Below are 25,078 nucleotides of genomic sequence, written 5' to 3'. Positions count from 1 at the left end.
TCTTCTGAAACAATGAAAGGGTCCAGCAGACCCTCTTACTGCCTCAACGAACCCAAATTTGGGGACCTTCGAACCAAAGACCTCGTGAGGGCTCCATGAGTCCATGACTGTATCCTTCAGGAACCTACCAGTTATCAAAGTTTACCACGAGTAGAGATCAAGCGGATGTAGCAGGTACACTAAAAGAGTCCAGTACCTGGCATAGTCCTAATCCACGCTGAGTTTAGGCTTTTTAGGGGGCAGAGGTCATGACCTAAGGGGAGTGCTGGTCACTGTTTGAAGCCTCCACCATTTCTTCAGGAGTCCCGCGGTTGCCTGGGCAACGCTACGTCACCGCGTAGCTTCCCGTGCCCGTTGGCGTTAAGCCCAGAGAGCGCAATGCGCAGGCGCCCGGTGGGAACCAATGGGCGTGGCCGGAACGCTGGTGGCGCTCGGCGTTGCCCTCTCGCTGGTCGGATTTCGGGGTGGGGCGGCAGCAGCAACGCGCCCGCTTTTCTAGGCGAGCTGGCGGTTGTCGGTGGCTCCGCTAGTCGCCCCGTCACGTAGGTTACGCACACAATCACTCCCTAGGACGGCCCGGAGCCCGTCCAGGCAGCTGCGACCTCCCCAGACCCGGGCACCCTGGAGGCTGGGGCCGCAATGGTGCGGGTCGAGGGCCCGAGATGGAGCTGACCAGGGGCCGGAGGGGCTGAGAAGAGCCTGCTCAAGTTGGGGCCAAGCACGAAGCCCTTCCCCGCCCGTCGGGCTCCTGGGTTCCCGCCAGCCGATTTCCAGCCGTCAGGGTCACGCCACTCGCTGGAAACCCTGAACTCTGTGCCCACAAGCCCTGAGACCCCTGCGGGAATGTTCAAAAATGAGTACCAGGTAACCCGAAGCGGTTCTCCAACCTGTCTATATTTTTCTCCTCTTGGGTAAGGTAGCCCGTGATCAGGGTGAGGATAAAGTGCACTCGCTACCCCCCATAATAAGGTCTTTTTCTTGAGGAAGGCAGAATTAATGAGTGAATGCTATTGACCCAGAGAGAAAGAAAAGTTACCCAGAGAGAAAGCAAAACGAATGTCTAGGGCCTATGATTTGGCTTTTGTTCACTCTCCAGCTCAGTGTTTCTTAAGGTGTGTGAATTAATTGTCTGTGATTCTGTTTAATATACAGATTTTAAGCCCCCCTGAAACCTCCTGAATCAGAATCTTGAGGGCAGGGCCCAGAAATCTTGAGTTTTAACAAGCGCCTTCGAGACTCAATATTCATTCAACACTGGTATCTCAGAAGCAATTTAGATGAGTGAATGAGTGAATCGATGCATTAGTTACACCAAGAAAGAAAATAAGCACTTTGGCTATAAGCTGTTTTATTTTTCCAGAACTGGGAATCAGTGAATCTCAGACATTGGAGTACATCAGGATTTCTTGGGGTACTTGTAAAAATGCAGATTTCCTTATCCGAATCTCTAGATGGGAGTCACTTGATTTACCTTTTTAACTACTTCCCCCAAGTGATTCCTCTGCAGGGGATCCAAGGCTTACACTTGGAGAAACACTGCTTCTGGGTTGTCCTCAGTAACTTTGAGTATCGTAGAGTGTCTCCGTGCGTGACCTGCTTTTTTTTACCTCAATGGACATCTCCCTACTGCTCTCCCTTCGTCACCTCTGCATGAGGCTACACTCGTTGTTTACAGTATGTTTACGATGCTAGTCCGGCTGTTCTGATGAAAGTTTTTTACTGTATCTAATCAGTCCTCCACTGGTCTCCACCTCTTTATTGCTTCTGCCTTTTCACCCAACACTACCTGCCTCCTTAGGAGTGTCCTCGGAGTAGTCTGCAGTTCTCTTTCTTTTATCCCATTCGATATCACTAATTGGGCTGGAACACTTTTAGAGATTTTGTCTCACTTCTTAAAGTATATTATCAAAAAAAAAAAAAGCATGTGCCCACTACAGGGAACTTGGAGAACATAGGAAAGCAAAAAGCAGCAGGGAGAGTTTGCTGTCTCATCAAGTATGAGGATTTTTCTCCTTTAAAACAACTAGCTGTCTCAAATTTAAAATTCATAGTGAAATATGACCTGCCCTCATAAGCTATGGTAATTCTATCCCATGTTACAGTTTGCACATAACTCTGGCTAAGGAAGAACATATTAAATGTCTTACCTTCAAGTGTTATGTGTTACAACTCAGAGGCAAAAAATATCTTTATATTACTAAGGAAAATTAAAAGCTGGAAATTCCTTATAGAAATTAGATTTGCTCACATATTGTTTGTAATTCAAAGCATAGTCTTCATATCAGATTCTCATTTTTTGCAATAAATTATTCCTCAGAGATAAACATCTTATTTAATTTCCCTTTCTTTTCTTTTCTTTTTTTTTTTTTGAGACGAAGTCTCACTCAGTTGACTGGCTAGAGTGCAGTGGCACGATCTCACCTCTTTCCAACCTCCGCCTCCCGGTTCAAGCAATTCTCCTGCCTCAGCCTCCCGAGTAGCTGGGACTGCAGGTGCATGCCACCACACCAGGCTAATTTTTTGTATTTTTAGTAGATACGGGGCTTCACCATGTTAGCCAGGATGGTTTCAATCTCTTAACCTCCCAAAGTGCTGAGATTACAGGCATGAGCCATAGCTCCCAACCAATTTCCGTTTTTAAAAATAATTAAAGCTTATGGACATTCAGTAATATCTTCAGTGTGGTTACATAGTGTGTCCCTTCATGTTCTCATGTTTACAATGGGGAACCAGTAGCCTGTCTGTAGAAATGATATTTGATTTCTCTTGTACAGATTTTGTAGATCTTCACATTAATTTGTATTACATATATAAGAATATCTTGCTCAAAATAAGACTTCTCTGAATTCCTCCCAGGCCTTTTATAGACTAGTACTAAACTATTTAATTTCTCTCCCCATTTTTTGAATATCTGAGAGTGCTGTTGAGCCCCTGCTGTGAATTGAGTATTGTGCTTGAGGGTTAATGTTTAGTATCTTAGGTAATCCAACAACCCATTTTATGGATGGAGAATCAAGAAGTTAAGTAACTCTGAGGTCAGTTATTTAAAATGCCGGTATTGGAGCCCCAGTCAGTATGACTAGGAAACTTGTATTGAAAGAATACTGCCTGAATGTATTGGCCTGATTCAAGAATTTGGTTTAAACCCCTTAGTGTGGGTTGCAAAACAGTCTGTAAAACATAAAATGTTTTGCAAGAATGATCTGTATGCATCAAGTGAATGAGTCCCACACTGAGATACTGTAAGTTTTGTATGGCACAACTTATTTAATGTTTGTCATGCTTTAAAAATAGATTCTTTAAACCATTAATCCATGGTGACCCAAATCAGAATGGTTGTGGTTTAGATACAATCAAGGTATAAAGTAGGAGTAATAACAGGGATAATGTTTCATCCCAGATCAATTTAACTGACAGATGCTGTGGACACTGGTTATAGACTGTGTGTTGGATAATACTTCCTTGTTAGCCTTGTCTTTTACTTTAAATATTTTGTTTTCATTTTTTAGGGAGGTGCATTTGTTGAAATTTTCAGTGCTCAAGGAAAAAATCCTGGAGCAAAATGGAAGATCCTTGGCAGTCCATCTGTGATTTGGAAAGTAAGTGTTAGAAATTAGAGCCACGTAAATCAGGGGAAGAAATGTGAGTGAAGGTTATAGAAGAAAGGGCTTGATCAAATTTCAGAACTGTTTTTCCTGTTCTTTTCCTCCAAAACCCTTTCATGACATTGTTGGCTGCAGCTGTCCTAGACACCACTCCTCAGTTGTCTAAGACTTTGGCACACAGGTCATAACCCTCCTCTGTACTCCATGCCCTGCTATATATCATTTTAGATGACTTCAGTATCTGTAATAAAAACATCTCCAAGCCCTGGGCTTCTCAGTTTCTTGATTTCTTCATCTTTAACAATCCTTTCACTCTGCTTCAGCATTCATCCCTACTGTCTTACCCTGGTCCTTATCACCACAAACTATAGGACCTCTGAAGTTAGTAAGTGAGACATTGAGATGTCGTTTTCTGACCCCAATCTTTATTCTTAAGGTCACTTGCTTAGTTACTCCACTCTGTTCTTCAACTTCATTGGGACCTTTAGACCATTGACTTTTCTACTTTTCCTGTGTTTCATTGTATTTATTTATTTATTTTCTTTGTCTTCCTTTTCTCTTCAGCCCAGAATCTATCATCCATAATTTCAGTCACTTTCCAGTCAAGACCTTGAATGCCCTTGCACTTTGTTCTTTCACCAAGTCTCTGTATTCTAGTTCCCAGCAAGTCTCAGAATAAGAGTACTAAGGTTTCAGCCTACTTTTAAGTCATTTGAATATGGGATTTTTTTCCCTGTAGATCTGAAGTTTCAATTTTATAGTAGAAGCCAAAAAAAAAAATCCTTTGATAACTACTGTTTTCATTTTTTTCTATAGGAGTTTGATAAAGAAGTTAAAAGTTTTGTGTTTGTCCTGGAAGGCAGCAGCCAAACAAATAAAATTCAATTACCAAAGGAAAATAAGCAAATCCGTAAGTAATATTTTTAATATTGAAATTTAATATTTTGGACTCAAAGTTATGCTTTTATGTCTCATAAACAGGCATGTTAGTATGAGTGCTACTGACATCTGTTTATGTAAGGCGATAGAATTTTTTTTTTTTTTTAATTTAGAAGGTAACTCTATGCTAGGCACTATGCTAGGCCTTTTAAAAAATATGGCCAGGTACAGTGGCTCATGCCTGTAATCCCAGCACTTTGGGAGGCTGAGGCGAGTGGACCCCAAGGTCAGGAGTTCCAGATCAGCCTGGCCAATATGGTGAAACCCAGTCTCTGCTAAAAATACAAAAATTAGCTAGGCGTGGTGGCTTGTGCCTGTAGTCCCAGCTGCTCAGGAGGCTTAGGTAAGAGAATCACTTGAACTCAGGAGTCTGAGACAGGAGAATCACTTGAACCCAAGAGACAGAGTTTGCAGAGAGCTGAGATTGAGATTGTGCCACTGCACTCCAGCCTGGGTGACAGAGTGAGATTCCTTCTTAAAAAAAAAAAAAATATATATATATATATATATATGTATACACACACACACACACACACACAAATTATATATGTGTGTGTATATATATATATATACACACGCATACATATATATATGTATTTACCTCACCATCTTCCAGAAATCTAGTATTTTAAAGAAGATTTAGAAGAGAAGAGTATTTAGCAGCCATTAATTGTGATAATAATAGTATTTATTGAGCACTTACTGTGTGCCAGGAGCTTTGTAAGCATTTAATATTTATGAACCCTTAATCCTCATGATAGTTCTTTTACAAACGAACAAACCTAGGTTGGTTCCTCATCAAGGCTAAACTTTGAAATCAGGGTTCCTAAATTATAAGAAATTAATTTATGAGAAAAAAATGTATCAGAAATATGATATAAAGCATTATTATTATTATTATTTTATTATTTTGAGAAGGAATCCTGCTCTGTGAGATGGCGGTCACCTCCTGTGGAAGTCTGACCTGTAGACCCTGACTCAAGGACCGATGAATGAACCCACTCTCACACCATTACAGTGTTTCAGGTGGGCTAGGGATGGCCGTTAGCTGCTTTCAGAAGGTGAAATGCAACCAATCGACCAAGACTACCTGTTCTTCCACACATTTATTCCCTCAAGATTTTATAATAGAGGTCCTAAGTTAACACACTTGTGGATAATTAACATGGTTAAGACAACGGTTTTATGACTGGTAAAAGCTTTAGGTTCTGGGGACCCAGAGTAAATGCTAACAGGTAATTCTCCTTTGATCTTACCCAGAGAGGGCCATCCAGCACAAAATTAACAAGAATAAACAGTTAGAATGGAGACGAAGGGATGTGGGGTAAGGCCATTGATCTTCTCTGTCTCTTTCTTAGCTAACGTTAATGAGGCAGCTGCCTTCAACCTGCCTCAATAAAACTTTTTGGCCTCCAAAAGGTTTGAGATTACAATCTATAACTTTTCATAATAATTAATATTGCTAGCCACCCCAAGTGAATATCAACAGCTCTGTCACCAGGCTGAAGTGCAGTGGCATGATCTCAGCTCACTGCAATCTCCACCTCCTTGGTTCAAGCGATTCCCCTGCCTCAGCCTCCTGAGTCTCTGGGATTACAGGTGCACGCCACCACACCTGGCTAATTTTTTGTATTTTTTTAGTAGAGGTGAAATTTCACTAGTTGACCAGGATGGCCTCTATCTCCTGACACATGATCTGCCCACCTCGGCCTCCCAAAGTGCTGGGATTACAGACATGAGCCACTGTGCCTGGCTGATAAAAAGCATTATTTAGTGATATGTCAACTCATATGCTTATTACCTTTTAATATTAATCTCTAATTAAAGTATAGATATGAATACGTGATTTAACAAAAACCCAAAGAATCTATTTAAATTCTTATTTACTTTAGAAATTAAGATCAGCATTTTAAAGCAGAAGAAACTCTGAGAGATAACCCAAATTTATCAGAAGCCCAGTTATTAGCAGAGACAGAGTTACAATTCAAGCCTCTGCCACTAAATCAGACTTTGAGTAAACTGATTGATTAAGGAATATGATTTATCAGAATGATTAACTAGATTTTTTATCAACTGTGTCCTATGTTTTAAATCTAAATTTCAGGTGATTTAGAAAATAGAAATAGTTGTTTTTTATATTCATCATTTACTTATTCCTTCATTCATTAGGACATTTATTAAATATCTACCATGCCCGAAGCTCCATAAAAAGACCTGCTGTTGGTACCTGATTTTATAATTTTAAGTCCGTTTTCTAAACTTATATAGGTTCTGTACTTTACGTAACATTTGTACCATTTCAAGCTACTGCATACATATTTTAGATTTCTAAGACATAAACTAGCTATAGAAGTTATAGATGAAATATGATTTATTTTAAAGTGGTTTGCAAATGTTTCTTTCTAAACTAAGAGACTGGAAAGAAGAGATAATCATCATTAAAAATAATTTTTAATTTACTGCCATTTAAAGATTATGCTTTCCTAATAGTTTGTGTGTGTCTGCAATAGCAGGTGTTTTGCATTTCCATATATATTTATACTTACAAATGAGGTAAACGAAGATGATCCAGGGAAACCTATCTGAAACTGTAGTTTCATCTTGTTACAAGAGTCAGGGGCCATCTTTTCAAGGATATTGATTTTGTAAGACAGATGGATACATTTGACTTTCAGGAACATGACTTTGTTCTTAAGCCAGTGTTACTTCTTTTGTTTTTTTTTTTTTTTCCTAACTTATAAAGCCCACCTGTGTTTTCATTTAGCGCACTCAGCATCTATGTACATGGTCACCTTATTAATAAAATCAATCACTTTTAGTAACCTTTGTCATTTGATTCTGAGAAAGATTCCTCCTCTACTAAAGGCTAAATGATTAAATATAAGCTCTGCTTTTCTGTTTTTATCTGAAGGTTTTTTTTTTTTAAGAAACAAACCAAGTTTAATGTGTCATAATTACTTTTTAAATGGAAAGATGATGGTTTTAATTGTTTAAAAAACCTAAGAAACAGAAGAATCTTTTAATGTATTTCTTGTACAATGCCCTAAATTAAAATCTGGCTTTTCTATATCATGTGTAACACTGTAACAAATGAAACAGTTTATGTAGTCTGCCCTGCACTAATGCCTTTAAGATTATTTGGAATTTTTGATAACAGAAATTTATAGCTGTTTTTACTTATGTAAAACGACATTCTATGTGAAGTTGGTATAGTTAAATTTAAATTAAATGACATGCCTTGAATAGATAATTAGCTTTTAATTAACATTTCTAAATTCAATTACCATTATGTATTCCTATTTTAAAAGTAAACATCCACTTTATTTATGCAAACTTGACATTAGACACCCTATTGTGTTTCTGACTGTATTAGGTAGTATTTGCACTTTTCATTTTAAGAAATCATATTTCTGATTTAACTTGTATTTGAGATCTCAAGCACAAAATAAAGGAAATTGTGATAGGCGATAGTACTTATCAGACTGTGCACTTCTCTTTGGCAGGTATCTTCCTGAATCATCTGCTTTGTACCCCGTAGTGCCGGGTACATGGTTGCTGTTCAACAAGTTTGTTAAATTTGCCATATTATGAAACTATGACAATTTGGGTCCTAATTTTTCATTGTAACCAGCTGGCCTTGATAATGAGACTTGAGCAAACCCCTCACCAGCTAAATAAATAAATCCCTGCTGCTCTTCACCCTGGAGCATGTTATATAGAGCTGCCCATATGAGAAGCAGCTCTGTCACACATATGTCATTCGGAGGGTCTTCTTCAGAGCTTTCTGTTGGAGGCTCATATTTGAAACCATTGTTTTCTCTGCCTGTGGCATCCGAATCAAATGATGTCTTGGGGGATTAGCATCCCTGAAGCCTGGCATTGTTCTTTTCAGCTGCTCTGAGGATGAGGTCACTGGTATGAGGTTTCCCCAGCCCTCCTCAGGCCCCCACTTCAGTATCATTTTTATCTTGTTGTGACTTTCTCTGTTTAAAACCCCTCAATGGCTTTGACCTGCCTCTATTTTCCTGAATCCAGTGGACAGTTCTCAACCCTCACCTTTACATATTAGTAGCATTTGAGAAAGTTAACACCTTCTTATATTTTCCTCACTGATATCCAGGATGTCCGTACTCCTAGTTTTCTTCCTGTTTCGCTGTTCTTCTTTCTTAGCCTCCTTGTGTAGTTCTTCCTCTTTTCCCCAACTCGACTTAATGTTGCAGTGCCCCTGGACTCAGTCCTTGGTACTGTATCTACACTTATTCCTTTGGTTTCCGACTCATGGATCTCAATGTCATCCCTGCCTTATTCTAGCTTACATTTCCAGCTCAACTTCTCTCCTAAACTCTAAACTTCTTGAATATCATCTTACTTATTTGACATTTCTGTGCTTGGACAGCTTAAATATAGTATTGTCCAATGCCTAACTTCTGGTGTTTATTCCTCGAAATTCCTCCTCCTGCAGGCTGCCCCATTTCTGCTGTTAGCAACTTAATCTTTTCAGTTGCTTAGAAAAAAAGGTTTTAAATCAGCTTTGGTTTTTCTTTCTCTTCATTCAGTCTATCTGGAAGATTTTGCTGACACTATGTTTAAAACAGATTGAGAGTCTGATCACTTCTTGGTACCTCCAATGCTACTGGTCAAAGCCACCATTATCTCATGCTTGGATTATTGTAGTAACTTTCTAATTGGTCTCCCTGTTTCTGACTTGGCCTCTCTATACGATCTGTTGTCAAATTAGCAGCCAGAGTAATACTTTTAAATTTTAAGAAACATAAATCATATTATCCCTCCATTAAAAATCTCCCATCTCTCTCAGGTTAAAACCTACAAACCTATAGGACTCTGCAGGATCCGGTGCCCTTCTTAATCCTGACCTATCTCTTTTTCTTGTTCATGGTGTTCCAACTATACATGTACCATTGCCGTTTTGAAACATATGCCAGTGCACTGTCACCTTGGCATCCATGCACGGAATGTACCCTCTACCTAGAGCATTTTTCCCCCGGAATGGACATTCAGTAAATCTTTGTCAAATAAATGAATGAATGTACGAGTGGTTTACCACTGATTTTAGGATGACTTATATTCTTCACATGATCTTCAAGACCCCACATAATTGGATTTGTCTCTACTTTGTCAGACCTGTCTCCTGCCACATTTCCTCTTTTGTCTCTCCTAGCAGCCCGTTAACCCCTTTTTAGGTTTATCCAATCTACTCCATCCTTTTCCGTTATAGGATGGAGTACTCCCTCCGCCAGCAACATTTGTTCCTCTCTCCTACACCCGTCCCACTTGCCCAGTCAGTTCTTGTATATTCATCCCAGTTGAGTTTCAATGCTTTTCCTTCAAGAAAATCTTCACTAATCATCCTCTTCCCCTTCAAGGACCAGGGTTATATCCTTTCATAGCACCCTGACCTTCTCCTTCATGGAACTAGCATATAAATTTTAAAAGGCAGAGACTATGTATGTTTTATTTACTGCAAAAACTTCAGCATTGAGTCTCGTACATAGTATGTGCTCAGTAATCTTTATTGCATGATAGACCTAATTTAATCCATATAAATAATTCTATGTGTTGTAAACCTAAATTATTAACCAGTTTTAAAAGATTAACTAGATGATTCTATTAACCCAGATGAAAAGTAAAAGGGCCCACAAAGGTTTTCTAATTTGCTCAAGGGACGGGGAATAGCCCATAATGAAGGGATAACTGATTCCTGTTTTGTGGTTGAGGTGTGAGAAAAAATAGGTATTTTGTTTCTGGAAGACAACAGATTATAAAACTGTAAAGAGCTGCATATTTCAGGAAGAAACTAAATTTTTATGAATTTTATTACTTGATGGACATTTTTTGACAGAATTTCCACATTCGGCATTACTTAGAGTGATTTTTAAATATAGTGTAGACATGAATAGCCAGTTTAAATATACTAAGCCACTGGAAAAGAAAAGTTACTATAGAATTTATTTAGTATCTGACATATAGGATCAGTCTGTGTCAAATGTTATTAAAATACTTTTTTTGGTCAGATCATCACCATATGGTATCGTCATATTTCTTTTAATCTTGGAAATGAAGCCTTTTGGAAACTAGGGCTTCTATATGTGAGAAAGTTGAATTACAAAGCTTTCTTTTTATGAGGGTATAATTCTTTTATATCTAAAAATGCTCATAAAAAATGCCCGGTGTGTGTAACTCTTTGTGTTTGAAGAGAACAGTGCTGATTCAGTGAGATTTATGACATAAATTAGGGACCTTTTTTAAAGACTGGTTTCACTTATCCTGCTGTTCTCTTAGCTCCATTTACAGAGGCCATTGTGCAATGGAAAAATACTGTGGAGCTAATCAATGCAAGATGCAAGCGAGATTGATTGAGGATGGTTTATTTAAGTTGGCCTCATTTTGGTATATCACTTTGCTGTTGTAGACCAGAGCTCTGGTTGCCTCACTGGCTTTTCCCATAAATATGGTAAAATCATATTTCTAAAGAATTTTCTAGGGTCAAAGCCTGTTATCTCCTATTTCTGTTACATTGCTTAATCTACTGATGGCTCCCTGGCCATCAGTAAAAGCTATCCCTGTATGTCTGATAAAAATGTTAGGCATTTTAAGTAAAAGTTATCCCTATATGTTTGATAAAATGTTATGCATATTTGATCAAATATGTTTATTTAGAAAGTAAATTTGGGATAAACATAAGAACTGTTTAAGTTGTTCAGGAATATTGCAAAATGGGAGTCATAAACCAGAAGTTCTTTATATAGACTATCCAAAAATGTGTGGTTACTTTAAAATCCCTTAATTTGTTAAACATTCTAGGTAGGAATAATATAAAATAGCATGAGTTTTAGACGAGTTGCCTTTTTTCTTCTTTAATCCACATGCTGGTCTGTACTGTTGGCTTTGTAGGAGAGATAAATCAAGACATCTTCATTTTCTACCCAAAGTTCCATAGCAGGAAAATATGTTTGTAGATTGCATGTTTTAGGAAGTGTCATACTAAAAACATCTGTTAAGAGCACCATAATTGAGAGATCAAGCAAAAGTTCAAAACCTAAGAGGAAAGGCATTAGGTGAACAGGTCTGGAGAGGTAATATAAAATCAATTGATTTTTTAAGCAGTTGTAGACTTCAGCTGTCAAAAGTGCTATAGGGACTGATTTCTCTGCAAATATTTTTAATCCAGATGAAGGTAGTAATAGGGAATAAAAGCTGTCAGTGCTCAGTGAACATTAAATTAATTAAATATATGTTAATTAACAAAAGGTATAAATGACAATATGTTCCTCTATTAATCTCATTGTGGACACATTTTAAACCATATTAATTAGCTATGGCTCATCAAACCTTCAGTTGTAGTTGTCATAATTAGAATTGTTTTTCTTGATCTGTTGTTTTTTATTAAGTTGTTTAGTACAGCTAAAACTGCCAGTGAATGAAAATAATTGCCACATGCTTTTATGGCTGCCTTGAAGGGAATCTATAGTTCAATTTTATATGTCTCTGTTGAATGCAGTTCTATGTGTACATTCTCTTACGACCTAATAAAAATAGTAAATTAAAACTTATTATTTTAAAAATTTTAATAAAAATTTCACCAAGGCCACAGATGGGACTTTGAAAGACAACATTTGTTATGAGTTTGATTTTATTTTCATCAATTTTTTTACTTTGATAATGAGATTGTAATTCATAGAGAGTGCTATTGCAGTTCTGTGTATTACCAAAATGTTAAAAGTTTCAGCTTGTTGTTGGTATGTGATTGTGTTTGTTTATATGCACATATATATAAATGCTTTGAACATTTGAATATATATTTCCCCCTCTCATTCTAGTTGGATTGATCCAGAGGTTTCTTGTACTTCAGATTTACGTACCCCTGGGACAAGACTTCTCCACCGAATTGCTGTAAGATATACAGAACTTCTTTGAATGTTTTATGTGTATTAGACATTTGATCAATTGAAGCAGTACCAACAACCATTAATTGCAAGTTGCAGTTTTTGCATTAAAGAGCAGTGACTTATATCAAGTCAACATCAAGTAATTAAACTAATTTAATCGTATTTTTTAGATACTACTATAGTCTGGCATTTGCCTAGGGAAAGCAAGCAAATTTCATCTGTTTAAGAAAATATCAAAGGATTATTATTTTGACAATACGTGACCTATAACTTGAAGAAATACGTTATTCACAAGTTTCAGATTTGGGTTTGAATGAAGGGTACTGTTATGTTTTGTACTGTCTGATATTCAAAACTATGGTTGGTATAAAATTGATTGAAATGTCTTATTTTAATAATATTTACTTTGTCTAGAAGTATTAGTTCTTTCTGCTTACATATAGACACCTTGCAATATATTTGTTTTAAGTAACCATTCTAGATTGTTTAGCAAAAATGAAAATATACAGCCTTTACTTAGTTGAGCTCTCTGTTGTGTGAGATGTTACTGAGTATGAAAATAACATTTGATTTGTACACTTGCATAGAATTGAGTATTGTTTAAGATTTTATTAATGAATTTACATACTTTAACCATTACATTTAAGGCATGCTATTTTCTAATTTTTCTTTGTAATTAATAGCTGTCCAAGGTCTGAACTTAGGGTTTTTATTTTCCATGCTGGAATAAATGATTTTTCTTATGAATGAAAATGATTTTATACTACTTTTTCTAAGTAAGAGATGATTTTTTTTCAGTGATGTAATCAAACACGCAATATTTATTAATTATGGCTACATAGTATTCCGTGGTGTTTATGTGCCACATTCTCTTTATCCAGTCTGTCATTGATGGGCATTTGGGTTGGTTCTAAGTATTTGCTATTGTGAATAGTGCTGCAATAAACATACACGTGCATGTGTCTTTATAGCAGAATGATTTGTAATCCTTTGGGTATATACCCAGTGATGGGATTGCTGCATCAAAAGGTATTTCTGGTTCTAGATCCTTGAGGAATCACCACACTGTCTTCTACAATGGTTGAACTAATTTACACTCCCACCAACAGTGTAAAAACGTTCCTGTTTCTCCACATCCTCTCCAGCACCTGTTGTTTCCTGACTTTTTAATGATGGCCATTCTAACTGCTGTAACATGGTATCTCAATGGGGTTTTGATTTGCATTTCTCTAATGACCAGTGATGATGAGCTTTTTTTCATGTGTTTGTTGACTGCATAAATATCTTCTTTTGAGAAGCATCTGTTCATATCCTTTGCCCACTTTTTAATGGGGTTGTTTGTTTTTTCTTGTAAATATGTTTAAGTTCTTTGTAGATTCTGGTTATTAGCCCTTTGTCAGATGGATAGATTGTTAAAATTTTCTCCCATTTCTGTAGGTTGCCTGTTTGCTCCAATGAGAGTTTCTTTTGTTGTGCAGAAGCTCTTTAGTTAATTAGATCCCATTTGTCAATTTTGGCTTTTGTTGCCATTGCTTTTGGTGTTTTAGTCATGAAGTCTTTGCCCATGCCTACGTGCTGAATGGTATTGCCCAGATTATCTTGTAGGGTTTTTATGGTTTTAGGTCTTACATTTAAGTCTTTAATCTCTCTTGGGTTAATTTTTGTATAAGGTGTAAGGAAGGGTTCAGTTTCAGTTTTCTGCATATAGCTAGCCAGTTTTCCCAACACCATTTATTAAATAGAGGATGTTTTTCGCATTGCTTGTTTTTCTCAGGCTTGTCAAAGATCAGATGGATTGTAGATGTGTGGTGTTCTTTCTGAGGCCTTTGTTCTGTTTCATTGGTCTCTATCTCTGTTTTGGTACTAGTACCATGTTGTCTTTGTTACTGTAGCCTTGTAGTATAGTTTGAAGTCAGGTAGTATAGGGCATCCAGCTTTGTTCTTTTTTGCTTAGGATTGTCATGGCTATGTGGGCTCTTTCTTGGTTCAATATGAAATTCAAAGTAGTTTTATTACAATTCGGTGAAGAAAGTAAATGGTAGCTTGATGGGGAATGTTTTTCCCTTTGCTTGTGTCCTCTCATTTCTTTGAGCAGTGGTTTGTAGTTCTCCTTGAAAAGGTCCTTCACATCCGTTGTAAGTTGTATTCCTAGGTATTTTATTCTCTTTGCAGCAATTGTGAATGGGAGTTCACTCATGATTTGGCTCTCTGTCTATTACTGGTACATAGGAGTGCTTGTGATTTTTGCATGTTGATTTTTGTATCCTGAGACTTTGCTGAAGTTGCTTATCAGCTTAAGGAGATTTTGGGCTGAGACAATGGGGTTTTCTAAGTATACAATCATGTCATCTGCAAACAGAAACAATTTGACTTCCTCTGTACCTGTTTGAATACCCTTTATTTCCTTCCCTTGCTGATTGCCCTGGCCAGAAGTTCCAATACTATGTTGAGTAGGAGTGGTGAGAGAGGGCATCCTTGTCTTGTGCCAGTTTTGAAAGGGAATGCTTCTAGTTTTTGCCCATTCAGTGTGCTATTGGCTGTGGGTTTGTCATAAAGAGCTCTTATTATTTTGAGATACATTTCATCAATACCTAATTTATTGAGAGTTTGTAGTATGAAGAGGTGTTGGATTTTATCTGCATCTGTTGAGATATCATGTGGTTTTTGTCATTGGTTCTGTTTATGTGATGGATTGCACTGATTGATTTGCTTATGTTGAACCAGCTTTCCATCCCAGGGATGAAGCTGACTTCATCGGGGTGTATAAGCTTTTTGATATGCTGCTAGATACAGTTTGCCATTATTTTATTGAGGAATTTTGTATCGATGTTCATCAGGGACATTGGCCTGAAATTTTCTTTCTTTGTTGTGTCTCTGCCAGGTTTTGGTATCAGGATGATGCAGGCTTCATAAAATGAGTTAGGGAGGAGTCCTTCTTTTTCTGTTGTTTGTAATAGTTTCAGAAGGAGTAGTACCACTTCTTCTTTGTATCTCTGGTAGAATTCGGCTGTGAATCCATCCAGTCCTGGGCTTTTTTTGGTTGGTAGGCTATTAATTACTGCCCCAATTTCAGAACTTGTTTTGGTATATTCATGGATTTGACTTCTTTCTGGTTTAGTCTTGGGAGGGTGTATGTGTCCAGGAATTTATCCATTTTTTCTAGATTTCCTAGTTTATTGTGCAGATGTGTTTATAGTACTCTCTGATGGTAGGTAGTATTTCTATGGGATCAGTGGTGATATTGCCTTTATCATTTCATATTGTGTCTATTTGATTCTTCTCTCTTTTCTTCTTAATCTGGCTAGTGGTCTATCAATTTTGTTAATCTTTTCAAAAAACCAGCTCCTGGATTCGTTGATTTTTGAAGGGTTTTTTTGTGTCTCTGTCTCCTTCAGTTCTGCTCTGATCTTAGTTATTTCTTGTCTTCTGTCAGCTTTGGAATTTGTTTGCTCTTGCTTCTGTAGTTCTTTTAATTGTGGTTTTAGGGTGTTGATTTTAGATCTTTTCTGCTTTCTCTGTGGGCATTTAGTGCTATAAATTTCCCTCTAAACACTGCTGTAGCTGTGTCCCAGAGATTCTGGTATGTTTTGTCTTTGTTCTCATTGTTTTCAAAGAACTTATGTATTTCTGCCTTAATGTCATTATTTATGCAGTAGTCATGCAGGAGCAGGTTGTTCAGTTTCCATGTAGTTGTGCAGTTTTCTTAATCCTGAGTTCTAATTTGATTGCACTGTTGTCTGAGAGACTGTTGTGATTTCTGTTCTTTTATAGTCACTGAGGAGTGTTTTACTTCTACTTGTGTGGTCAATTTTAGAATAAGTGTGATGTGGTGCTGAGAAGAAAATATTCTGTTGATTTGAGGTGGAGAGTGCTGTAGATGTCTATTAGGTCTCTTGGTCCAAAGCTGAGTTCAAGTCCTGAACTTGTTAATTTTCTCTCTAGACAGTGGGGTGTTAATGTCTCCCACTATTTGTGTGTGTGAGTCTAACTATCTTTGTAGGTCTCTAAGAACTTGCTTTATGAATCTGGGTGCTTCTGTATTGGGTGCATATACATTTAGGATAGTTAGCTCTTCTTGTTGTGTTGATTCCTTTACCATTATGTAATGCCCCTCTTTGTCTTTTTTGATCTTTGTTGATTTAAAGTCTGTTTTATCAGAGACTGGGATTGCAACTCTCCTTTTTTTTTTTTTGCTTTCCATTTGCTTGTTAAATATTCCTCCATCTTTTCATTTTGAGCCTCAGTGTATCTTTGCATGTGAGATGGGTCTCCTGAACACAGCACACCAATGGGTCTTTAAGCTTCTTCCAATTTGCCAGTCTGTGTCTTTTAATTGGGCATTTAGCTCATTTACAAATAAAGTTAATATTGTTATGTGTGAATTTGATCCTGTCATCATGATGCTAGCTGCTTATTTTGTTCATTAGCTGATGCAGTTTCTTCCTAGTTTTGATGGTCTTTACAATTTGGTATGTTTTCGCAGTGGCTGGTAGCAGTTTTTCCTTTCCATATTTAGTGCTTCCTTCAGGAGCTCTTTTAAGGCCAGCCTGGTGGTGACAGAATCTCTCAACATTTGCTTGTCTGTAAAGAATTATATTTCTCCTTCGCTTATGAAGCTTAGTTTGGCTGGATGTGAAATTCTGGGTTGAAAATTCTTTAAGAATGTTGACTATTGGTTCCCACTCTCTTCTGTCTTGCAGGATTTCTGCAGAGATATCCCCTGTTATTCTGATGAGCTTCCCTTTGTGGGTGACCTGACCTTTCTCTCCAGCTGTCCTTAACAGTTTTTCCTTCATTTCAACCTTGATGAATCTGACGATTGTATGTCTTGGGGTTGCTCTTCTCACGGAGTATCTTCGTGGTGGTCTCTGTATTTCCTGAATTTGAATGTTGGCCTGTCTTGCTAGGTTGGGGAAGTTCTCCTGGATAATATCCTGAAGTGTGTTTTCCAACTTCGTTCCATTCTCCCTGTCCCCTTCTGGTACACCAGTCAAACGTAGGTTTGGTCTTTTCACATAGTCCCATATTTCTTGGAGGCTTTGTTCGTCCCCTTTAATTCTTTTTTCTCTAATCTTATCTTCATGCTTTATTTTATTAAGTTGATCTTCAATCTCTGATATCCTTTCTTTGGCTTGATTGATTCAGCTATTGATACTTGTGTATGCTTCATGAAGTTCAGGTCATTTATGTTCATCTCTAAACTGGTTATACTAGTTAGCAATTCCTCTAACCTTTTTTCAAGTTTCTTAGCTTCCTTGCATTGAGTTATAACATGCTCCTTTAGCTCGGAGAAGTTTGTTATTACCCACCTTCTGAAGCATACTTCTGTTATTTCAGCACACTGATTCTGGAATGCACAGTTCATTCTGGAATTCACAGTTCCTCATGGCACAGTTCCTCATGGCTTCCCTTGGCTAGGGGAGGTAGTTCCCTTACCCCTAGTGCTTCCTGGGTGAGGTGACACCCCATCCTGCTTTGGCTCACTCTCTGTGGGCTGTACCCACTGTCTAACCAGTAATGAGATGAGCTGGGTACCTCAGTGGGAAATGCAGAAATCACCTGCCTTCTGCACTGATGTCACTGGGAGCTACAGACCAGAGCTATTCCTTTTCAGCCATCTGGCCAGAGACCTTGTAAAAGATGATTTTTATACTACTTTTACTAACTAAGTTTGGTACAAACTAATAAGAGAGAAGAACTTTCATAAAATGAGATTGACATAAATTCAAGGTTGTTCATTTCTTTTAGTTTATATGAATTTAGATATTAGTGGTTTGTTCACATGTTGTTAACATATGAATTTTAGCTACATTATATAATCTTGTCTTCTTGGGTGATAAAGGATAGATAGTACAATTTATACCTTTGTTTTATTCAACCTTAAACCTCAGTAAACTTTTTACTAAGATCTTCTTTTAACATCTGCCATGGTCATCAGGTTTCTTTAAAATAGCTCTTAGAGTAACAGGACCAAAGCATTATTTGGTGCACTTATGTACCACTTTCTGGTTCTGCAGAAAATGCATTTTCAAGACTCCAAAGACATTCTAAAAGTAGGGGATTACACAAAGCTTTATTTTCAGTGTAAAGAAAAGTGGTTCCTGCCAAATGGAAGAAGGTAAATTATATTTTATTTTCAACGTTTTTAAGCTCCTTAAAAACCCACAGAATCCCATCTAGGCCTGCTTATTCTTCTGATCTCCCTATCAGAAGCAATGATGAGGGTACTACTAGTTGGCCTTTTGATCAAAGTTGTATAAGACACTTGGCTGAGCCTTAGAACAGAATCTTTTGACAGTGAGACCTCTTTTTCTGTGCAAAATTAAGCTTCATTTTTGCCCCCAAACACTAGAGCTTATTGCTTTACCAAGGGCAATATACTGTCTTAACTAATTTAATAAAACTTTAAGCTTTAATTATTGAGAAATCAACAAGTATCTTAGGTTTAACTTAGTCCTAGCAGGAGAGCAGTTGATATCTAAGTAAACCTGATGACTTTTTTGTTATCTTATTACTGATGCTCTTAGCCTATTTAAGGATAGAAAAACATTTCAAGGGGTGTTGGGGATAATGACTGTACTTTGAATTCAGTTGACTATAGTAATAGATTCCTTTGTTCTCGTATCTACATGGACAAACATTTGGATTTTTCAAATGGTTTGTTTTATAGTTTTAACAAAATAAATGCCTTATGGACATTTTATTAAAATTATTAAATAACATGGGGAAGACATTCTCTCTCCTGACCTTGGGAATTTATCAGATTGTAAAAAAATATACTATGTATTTGAATTTGTTGCTGATAGACAATCAAAATATAGTGCTGTTTTAGGAAGTAATGACAGAGATCATGTTTTTACAAGAAGCCAAGTGGAATAACAAGTATGGGTCTGTTTCTATGCATTGCTGCACTGATTTTTTTATTTTATTTTATTTTTTTTTACTTAAATGAAAGGACTTTCTTTCAGTACCCTCAGTGTTTCACTGTGTTTCTGGCAGCATAGCTCTAGGGTACTTTAAATAATACATTTCTCTAACAGGCTTGGAAAGTCACATAACAAAAAGATATCTGGCTTCTAAAATTTTTCATTGTCAGAAGAGAGAGGCATTTTGTTTCACAAAGATATGTTTGTACATCAAGAAGGTTTCATAAGTGGAGTCTTGCCAGCTGATTTACGAATTTAGTCATCATTTCCTCAGCATCTTTCTGTGTCTCCCATGCCCACTGCATGAGTAGACTGCTAAGGAGGAGGTTATGCATATGGGGTAGTTGGGGCTTGAGAACCAACAACAGCTCTACTCGAGGAATTACTAATTCATTCAGTCAACTGGTAATTAAATTCCTCCTATTATCAGGCGTTGTGTTAGGTACGGGGGATTTGACATACCTTGAATCTGTATAATTCTCCCCATACTTGCTACTACCCTCCTAGTCCCAAACCACTATCACATGTGTCTGCCTGACTACTAGAGCTTCCTAGTGGACTTGCAGCTTCTTCTCTTGTCCTCTTTCATTCAAGTCTCCACACTGCAATAGAGTGATATTTCTAAAAAGCAACTGAAGTTCCCATTGAACTGAGGATAAACTCGTAATGCCCAATATGCCTGGGTGCTCTGGTCTCACCTCTCCCTTCTCATCTCATACCACTCGCTCTGCTGAGAGCTCACAATTTGGCTGCCAGGCTGCTTCTTTCCTTCCTCAAGCACCAGGTAAAGTCTCTTCTTAGGGTCCTGTGCACCATGGTTTCTGTCCTCGTCTGTTTGTCTGGCTAACTCCTCCTCATCCTCCTCATCTCAGCTTAAGTGTTCATTCTTCAGAAAGCCATTTTATGATTTTCCTCTAGCTAAATGAGGTTTATCTCTTCTGCCTTTTCTAGCACCCTTTTCTTTTCCTTCATTTTTACTGTAACAATTTATAATTATTTTATGTTTATTTAATTACCTGTCTTTTTGGGTGGACTTCACGTTCCATGAGAACATGGAGCCTGTTCTATTCAACTTGATATCCCAGCACTCAACACAAGTCATGACATATAATAGGCTCTGAAATACAGACATGTGGGCAGAAGGATGGGTAGACGAATGAATGAAGGGAGAAGCAGCACCCAGTCTCTGTCCTCAGAGAGTTTACTCTGAGTGTGAAAGATCCATTAAAAGAAATTTACATACATATTGATGAATGTTACGATGACATGAGAGCAAGATCTGTGAGGAACATATGACGTATTAGGAAGAAATAAGAGTATAGGCTGGAAACTGGACAGATCTGTAGGCAAATTCTGCTTTACCTCTGTGGGACTTTGGGCGTATTACTTAACCTGCCTCACCCTATGAGGTGAGAGTCATATACTTACCTCACAGGTCTGCCATAAGCATTAAATGAGAAAACTAACATAAAGTAATAATAATGGCTAATATTAAGCACTTATGATAAATCAACATTGTTCTAAGCATTTTAATTGTTTTAGCTCAGTTAATCTTCAGAATTAGCCTGGATGGTAGTCATAATCATTACCTCTATTTTATCATTTGAGGGAACTGAAACCCAGAAAGGATAAGGAACTTGCCAGAGGTTAAAGATCTACTAACTCTTAGAGCCAGGATTCAAACGTGTAGTCTAAATCTAGAACCTGTGTTCTGCATCTTCTTGCCACACTGTCTTACCTGTAAATATTGTTATTTTTCTATTTGACGATACATATATTCATAAGTAGTGGATATATGGTAAATATTTTATTGGAATCTTAGTATAAGTTGAAATAACTAAGCCTTTTATACCTTCTCAAGGGACTTCTCATAAGACAGTTTTGTCTGTAGAGTTTTAGGAAGGAAAGGTCTTTCGTGCTGAGCTACTTCTGTCTTTACCTTTTTAAGAGATAAATGCCTGAGAATTAAAGGAAGGAGTTTACTCAACCCTATTTTTTTGTTTTAGCATTTTGCATCACAAATGTGATGAATTCATTTTAGACTTTTTAAAATGAAAACTAAGAAACAGCGTTACCTCTTCTTTATTGATTGCTGTGTAGACCTCTTTTTTCTTTAAAATCTAAAAATTATATTATTTAAGATCATACACCTGTGGATAAGGTTGTTTCAGAACTTCATGACCTGACCAGCAATTATCTAAGCACATTACATTTTGCATGTGGAGTAAAGGGAGTGTTTACTATGCTAACATATAGTAAGGTGAGCAATGAAGTAACAGAATTCTCTCATTTTTAGAGTCAAGGTGTCAACCCACAAAAGACTTCCTTGCTTTTTACAAAAGTCATCTTGACTTGCTTGTTTCATAATATTAGTTGCAGTTTTCTTTTCCAAAATATTTTAGTGTAACTGTGTCTTAACGGTTTCACTTGAAGGTAAATGATTGAATAAACAACAGGTTTTTAAAAATTCTTTTATTTTTGGTGCCTCCCCAACTGCATCATCAAGGCAGTGGGAGGCCAGTGGCTCCCCTGTGTGGTTTGCTAAGTGTTTCAGAGCCTGGGGGCAGACATCTGGTGTACAGGAGGAGCACCATGAACCTGAGCTCTTAGAAAAGAACCAACTGCATCTTGAAATAGAAATTCATTTGCCTCTGTTTGATGCTGCCAATCACACTAAATGATTTTGGAATATTATATTTTTGACAAGAATTATATTCATTTTCTGAATATCATTGAGTTGCATTAATTCCTTTTTCTATCCTGATTTTGTCATTATCTCAATGAATTTTGAGAAACATTTTGTACTGTTATGCCTCTAGTGAATTGACATTATTTTTCTCATTTTCATGCAGCTCAGTGAGTGCTTTTTCAATAAATGGGTTGAAAACACTCTGAGAGCTTGTGATGGGCATCATGTGCTGTTTGGAGAGGTTAGGATTCTTAGCCCATGAATTGTGGAGAATATTATTGCTATGTACAAGTTTTCATGTGTTGAGCCCTTAGCTGTTTAAAATACTGCTTGCATTTGGAATCTGATAAAGGTTGAATGTAAAAGTTAAATTCTTTAAAAAAGAAAAAAAAAAAACCCTAAAAGTATACCTAGTCCTTACAAATTTTAACTGATCCTTTGTGATCCTTGCATTATTCAGGATTTGAAATTGTGTCTAAGTGGAGTTTGATGATTTTAACCTGGAATTCAATACAGAATTTATGATGCTCATTCCAGAGTTTTTATTTTTTCCTTTGCTCTGGTTCCTAGTTATGTGGCTTTGGACTCAGCACTTTAATTTGGTGTTTCCATTTCCTCACAGCAAATGGTAATGCGAACTCTTTTATTTTAATGGCCAGAGTTAATTGAAGACATTGGTCTTTTTCTAAGAATTTTAGGAAGTTTAGGTCCACGTAGGCCTCAAAGCTTCCTTTTTCATTTCTATAATATGGAAAATTGGACATCCTTCCAAACAGAGCTTTAGCCTCAAGCTAATTTAACGAAAGTTACTCTTAGGTTACTTTTTTCTGTGCTTTTTCACTAGTGAGCTAGAAAAAGAGGTCAGAAAATAAATCTAGTAGAAGTTTCAGATTCTTTTACCCTATTGAATTTTGCTCCTACCTTTCCTTCTTCAGCGACATTGGAGATAGTAGCGTCCATTGAAACTTTAAATTAAGTAAAGTGAATATGGCCTCACAGCTGCAGATCTGATCTTTTCATATGTCATCGATCTCCTTCAGCCTCTTTAAAGCCACTGGAGTTGAGAGAATACCTAAATTTGATATCTTTGGGTCACGATGACATTATTGAGAGCTTTTGAGATTGTATCCATTTAACCATGCACAACTCTTCCTGTGGAACATTTGCTTTCTTATCTTTTGGTCATTCGGTTCCTTCCTTTAAAGAAAATAGTAGTTGCTTTCTGGCTTTTTAAGTTATTTATAAAAGAGATGTTAACCAAATGCCAAAGAATTATTATGTTAACCAGTGAAATCTTTTATGTCACCAAGGGAATGTATCTCTAAACTATGTGTTGAGAACTAGACAACAAGAATGACCAGTAGTAGCTCTTTTTTAAACTAGAAGTACACTAAAGTAGTAATAATATTTCATTAATATTTTGAACGCATCTCATGGCTAATTTCAATTTCTATTTTTTCTTTTTAAATGATCAGTATTTAAATCTCATTATTTTAATTATGTCAAATTAAATGTACTTGCATAATCAGTATATTTTGTTACATGCATTAGTAAAGAGAGCACTTTAAGATCTTTTGCATACTGACTTTCTTAATATATTAAATTTGCATGCCTTAAAATAGGTTTTATGTGGAAGTTTTTGATAACATATGTGGTAGGTATATAAATCAGATACATATTCTTTATCTATTAAACATGTGTTTATGAAAATTTTTTTTTTCTGTTTCTTAGTTTGGTTCATTTTACTTTTCTAAATTGTTTTTACAATACTCTAAACAAACTAGATGCATGTTCAAAGTGAAAAGAAAAGAAAAAATGCACATATACAAATATTTGGAAGTGTTTTTACAACGTAAAACAAAATAATAAAAGGCCATACATTTGTTCAAGTACTGTGCAGTTACATGATTGCCATATTAATTATCAGGGCTCAAGTCAGGGTCCTGTGATTGGGCAGATTATAGGCTTGGGAGTTAATGGCTCTGCCACTTACTAGCATGGTGACCTGGGACAAGTTGCTGACCACCTTTGTAAGTCTAAGCCTCAAGCCTTTATCTATGCAATGGGGTTGATTTTTATGTGTATTTTTTGGGTTGTTAAGAGGGTTGAATTCAATAATGCCAAATTCTAAGTGCACAGTAGGTTTTAATTTATAATTTTTATATTCTTTATAGATAAGAGTACAGTGCTACTGAATTTTTAAATTGTTCCTCTGAAACATTTTGTGACAAGTTGGGCATGTCTGCTTTCCTTGTGAAATTTTCATGCTACTTGTCCTTAAAGACAGATGGAAAAGTAGCTTTTCCTTGGAAGCCTGTTTGACTATTCACTTATGCAGGTTTTCTATCTGGAAAGAAATAATTGGCACAAACATGGAGAAAAAAATGATTACTGTTGTTTTGGTGTACATACTAGTTATTTATTTAAAAGACAACTGTAAGAAGTCCTGGCATCAGAGTCTTGGTATGAAGGGAGTTACAGGTGACCAGACCAAGTGTAGAACTACAGATAGAAATGTTCAACTGTGAAGAAGCAGGAACTAGGAACAATAAACAGGTAGACTTCCAATGACTTAAGGCATAATACACAGAGCTTTCCCATTTTCCGCTGCCCCTGTTTGCCTTCACTAACAGTGATGATTGAAGATGATTCACAGCAAATCACAGATCCTCCAAATGCCCTCCCTTTTTTGATATGGCAGTGCTAGGTAGATATGTTTCTTGATGCCATGATATATAGCTCACTTATTTTTCTTTGGTCAGGAGAAATGTCTACTCTGGTTTGGTTCTTTTTCCCTTTCACTGTATTTCATTTTTATTCTGGTAATTAAATTTCTTGTTAGCAATTAAAGTGTATCATGGAGTCTCATGAAGCCATTTGGCCTTGATAAGTTGGCTAGTTGTAAATACAAGAAGAATCCTCCTATGGGAAGGGCTAGTATCTCTAGGGTTCCTAATTTCTGTAGTTTTTTTTTTTTTAATCATAAATTGTGAAGTTTATGATTTGGATGTT

The 25,078-nt window shown here is 36.9% G+C and overlaps 1 protein-coding gene across 6 annotated transcripts in view; it reads left to right on the top strand.

Moving 5' to 3' along the window:
* The first annotated feature begins 422 nt into the window (after positions 1-422).
* CUNH3orf67 (chromosome unknown C3orf67 homolog) overlaps positions 423-25,078 on the top strand; it is a 287,002-nt gene continuing 262,346 nt past the window's right edge. For 4 of the 6 annotated variants that reach the window (XM_032290323.1, XM_032290320.1, XM_032290318.1 and 1 more), the window contains exons 1-4: positions 423-864; positions 3,510-3,599; positions 4,422-4,515; positions 12,383-12,455. In XM_032290323.1, the coding sequence (XP_032146214.1) occupies positions 844-864; positions 3,510-3,599; positions 4,422-4,515; positions 12,383-12,455 (278 nt within the window). In that variant the 5' untranslated portion in view covers positions 423-843. The remainder of the gene's footprint in view (positions 865-3,509; positions 3,600-4,421; positions 4,516-12,382; positions 12,456-25,078) is intronic. The other 2 variants (XR_004272463.1, XM_032290321.1) reach the window with 2 other exon arrangements.

The sequence above is a fragment of the Sapajus apella genome, unplaced genomic scaffold (genome assembly GCF_009761245.1).
Source record: "Sapajus apella isolate SASKATOON/1434 unplaced genomic scaffold, GSC_monkey_1.0 scaffold23, whole genome shotgun sequence".
Lineage (NCBI taxonomy): Eukaryota > Metazoa > Chordata > Mammalia > Primates > Cebidae > Sapajus > Sapajus apella.
Note: the sequence above shows the minus strand (reverse complement) of the source record. Positions and strands in the feature narration are given on the sequence as shown.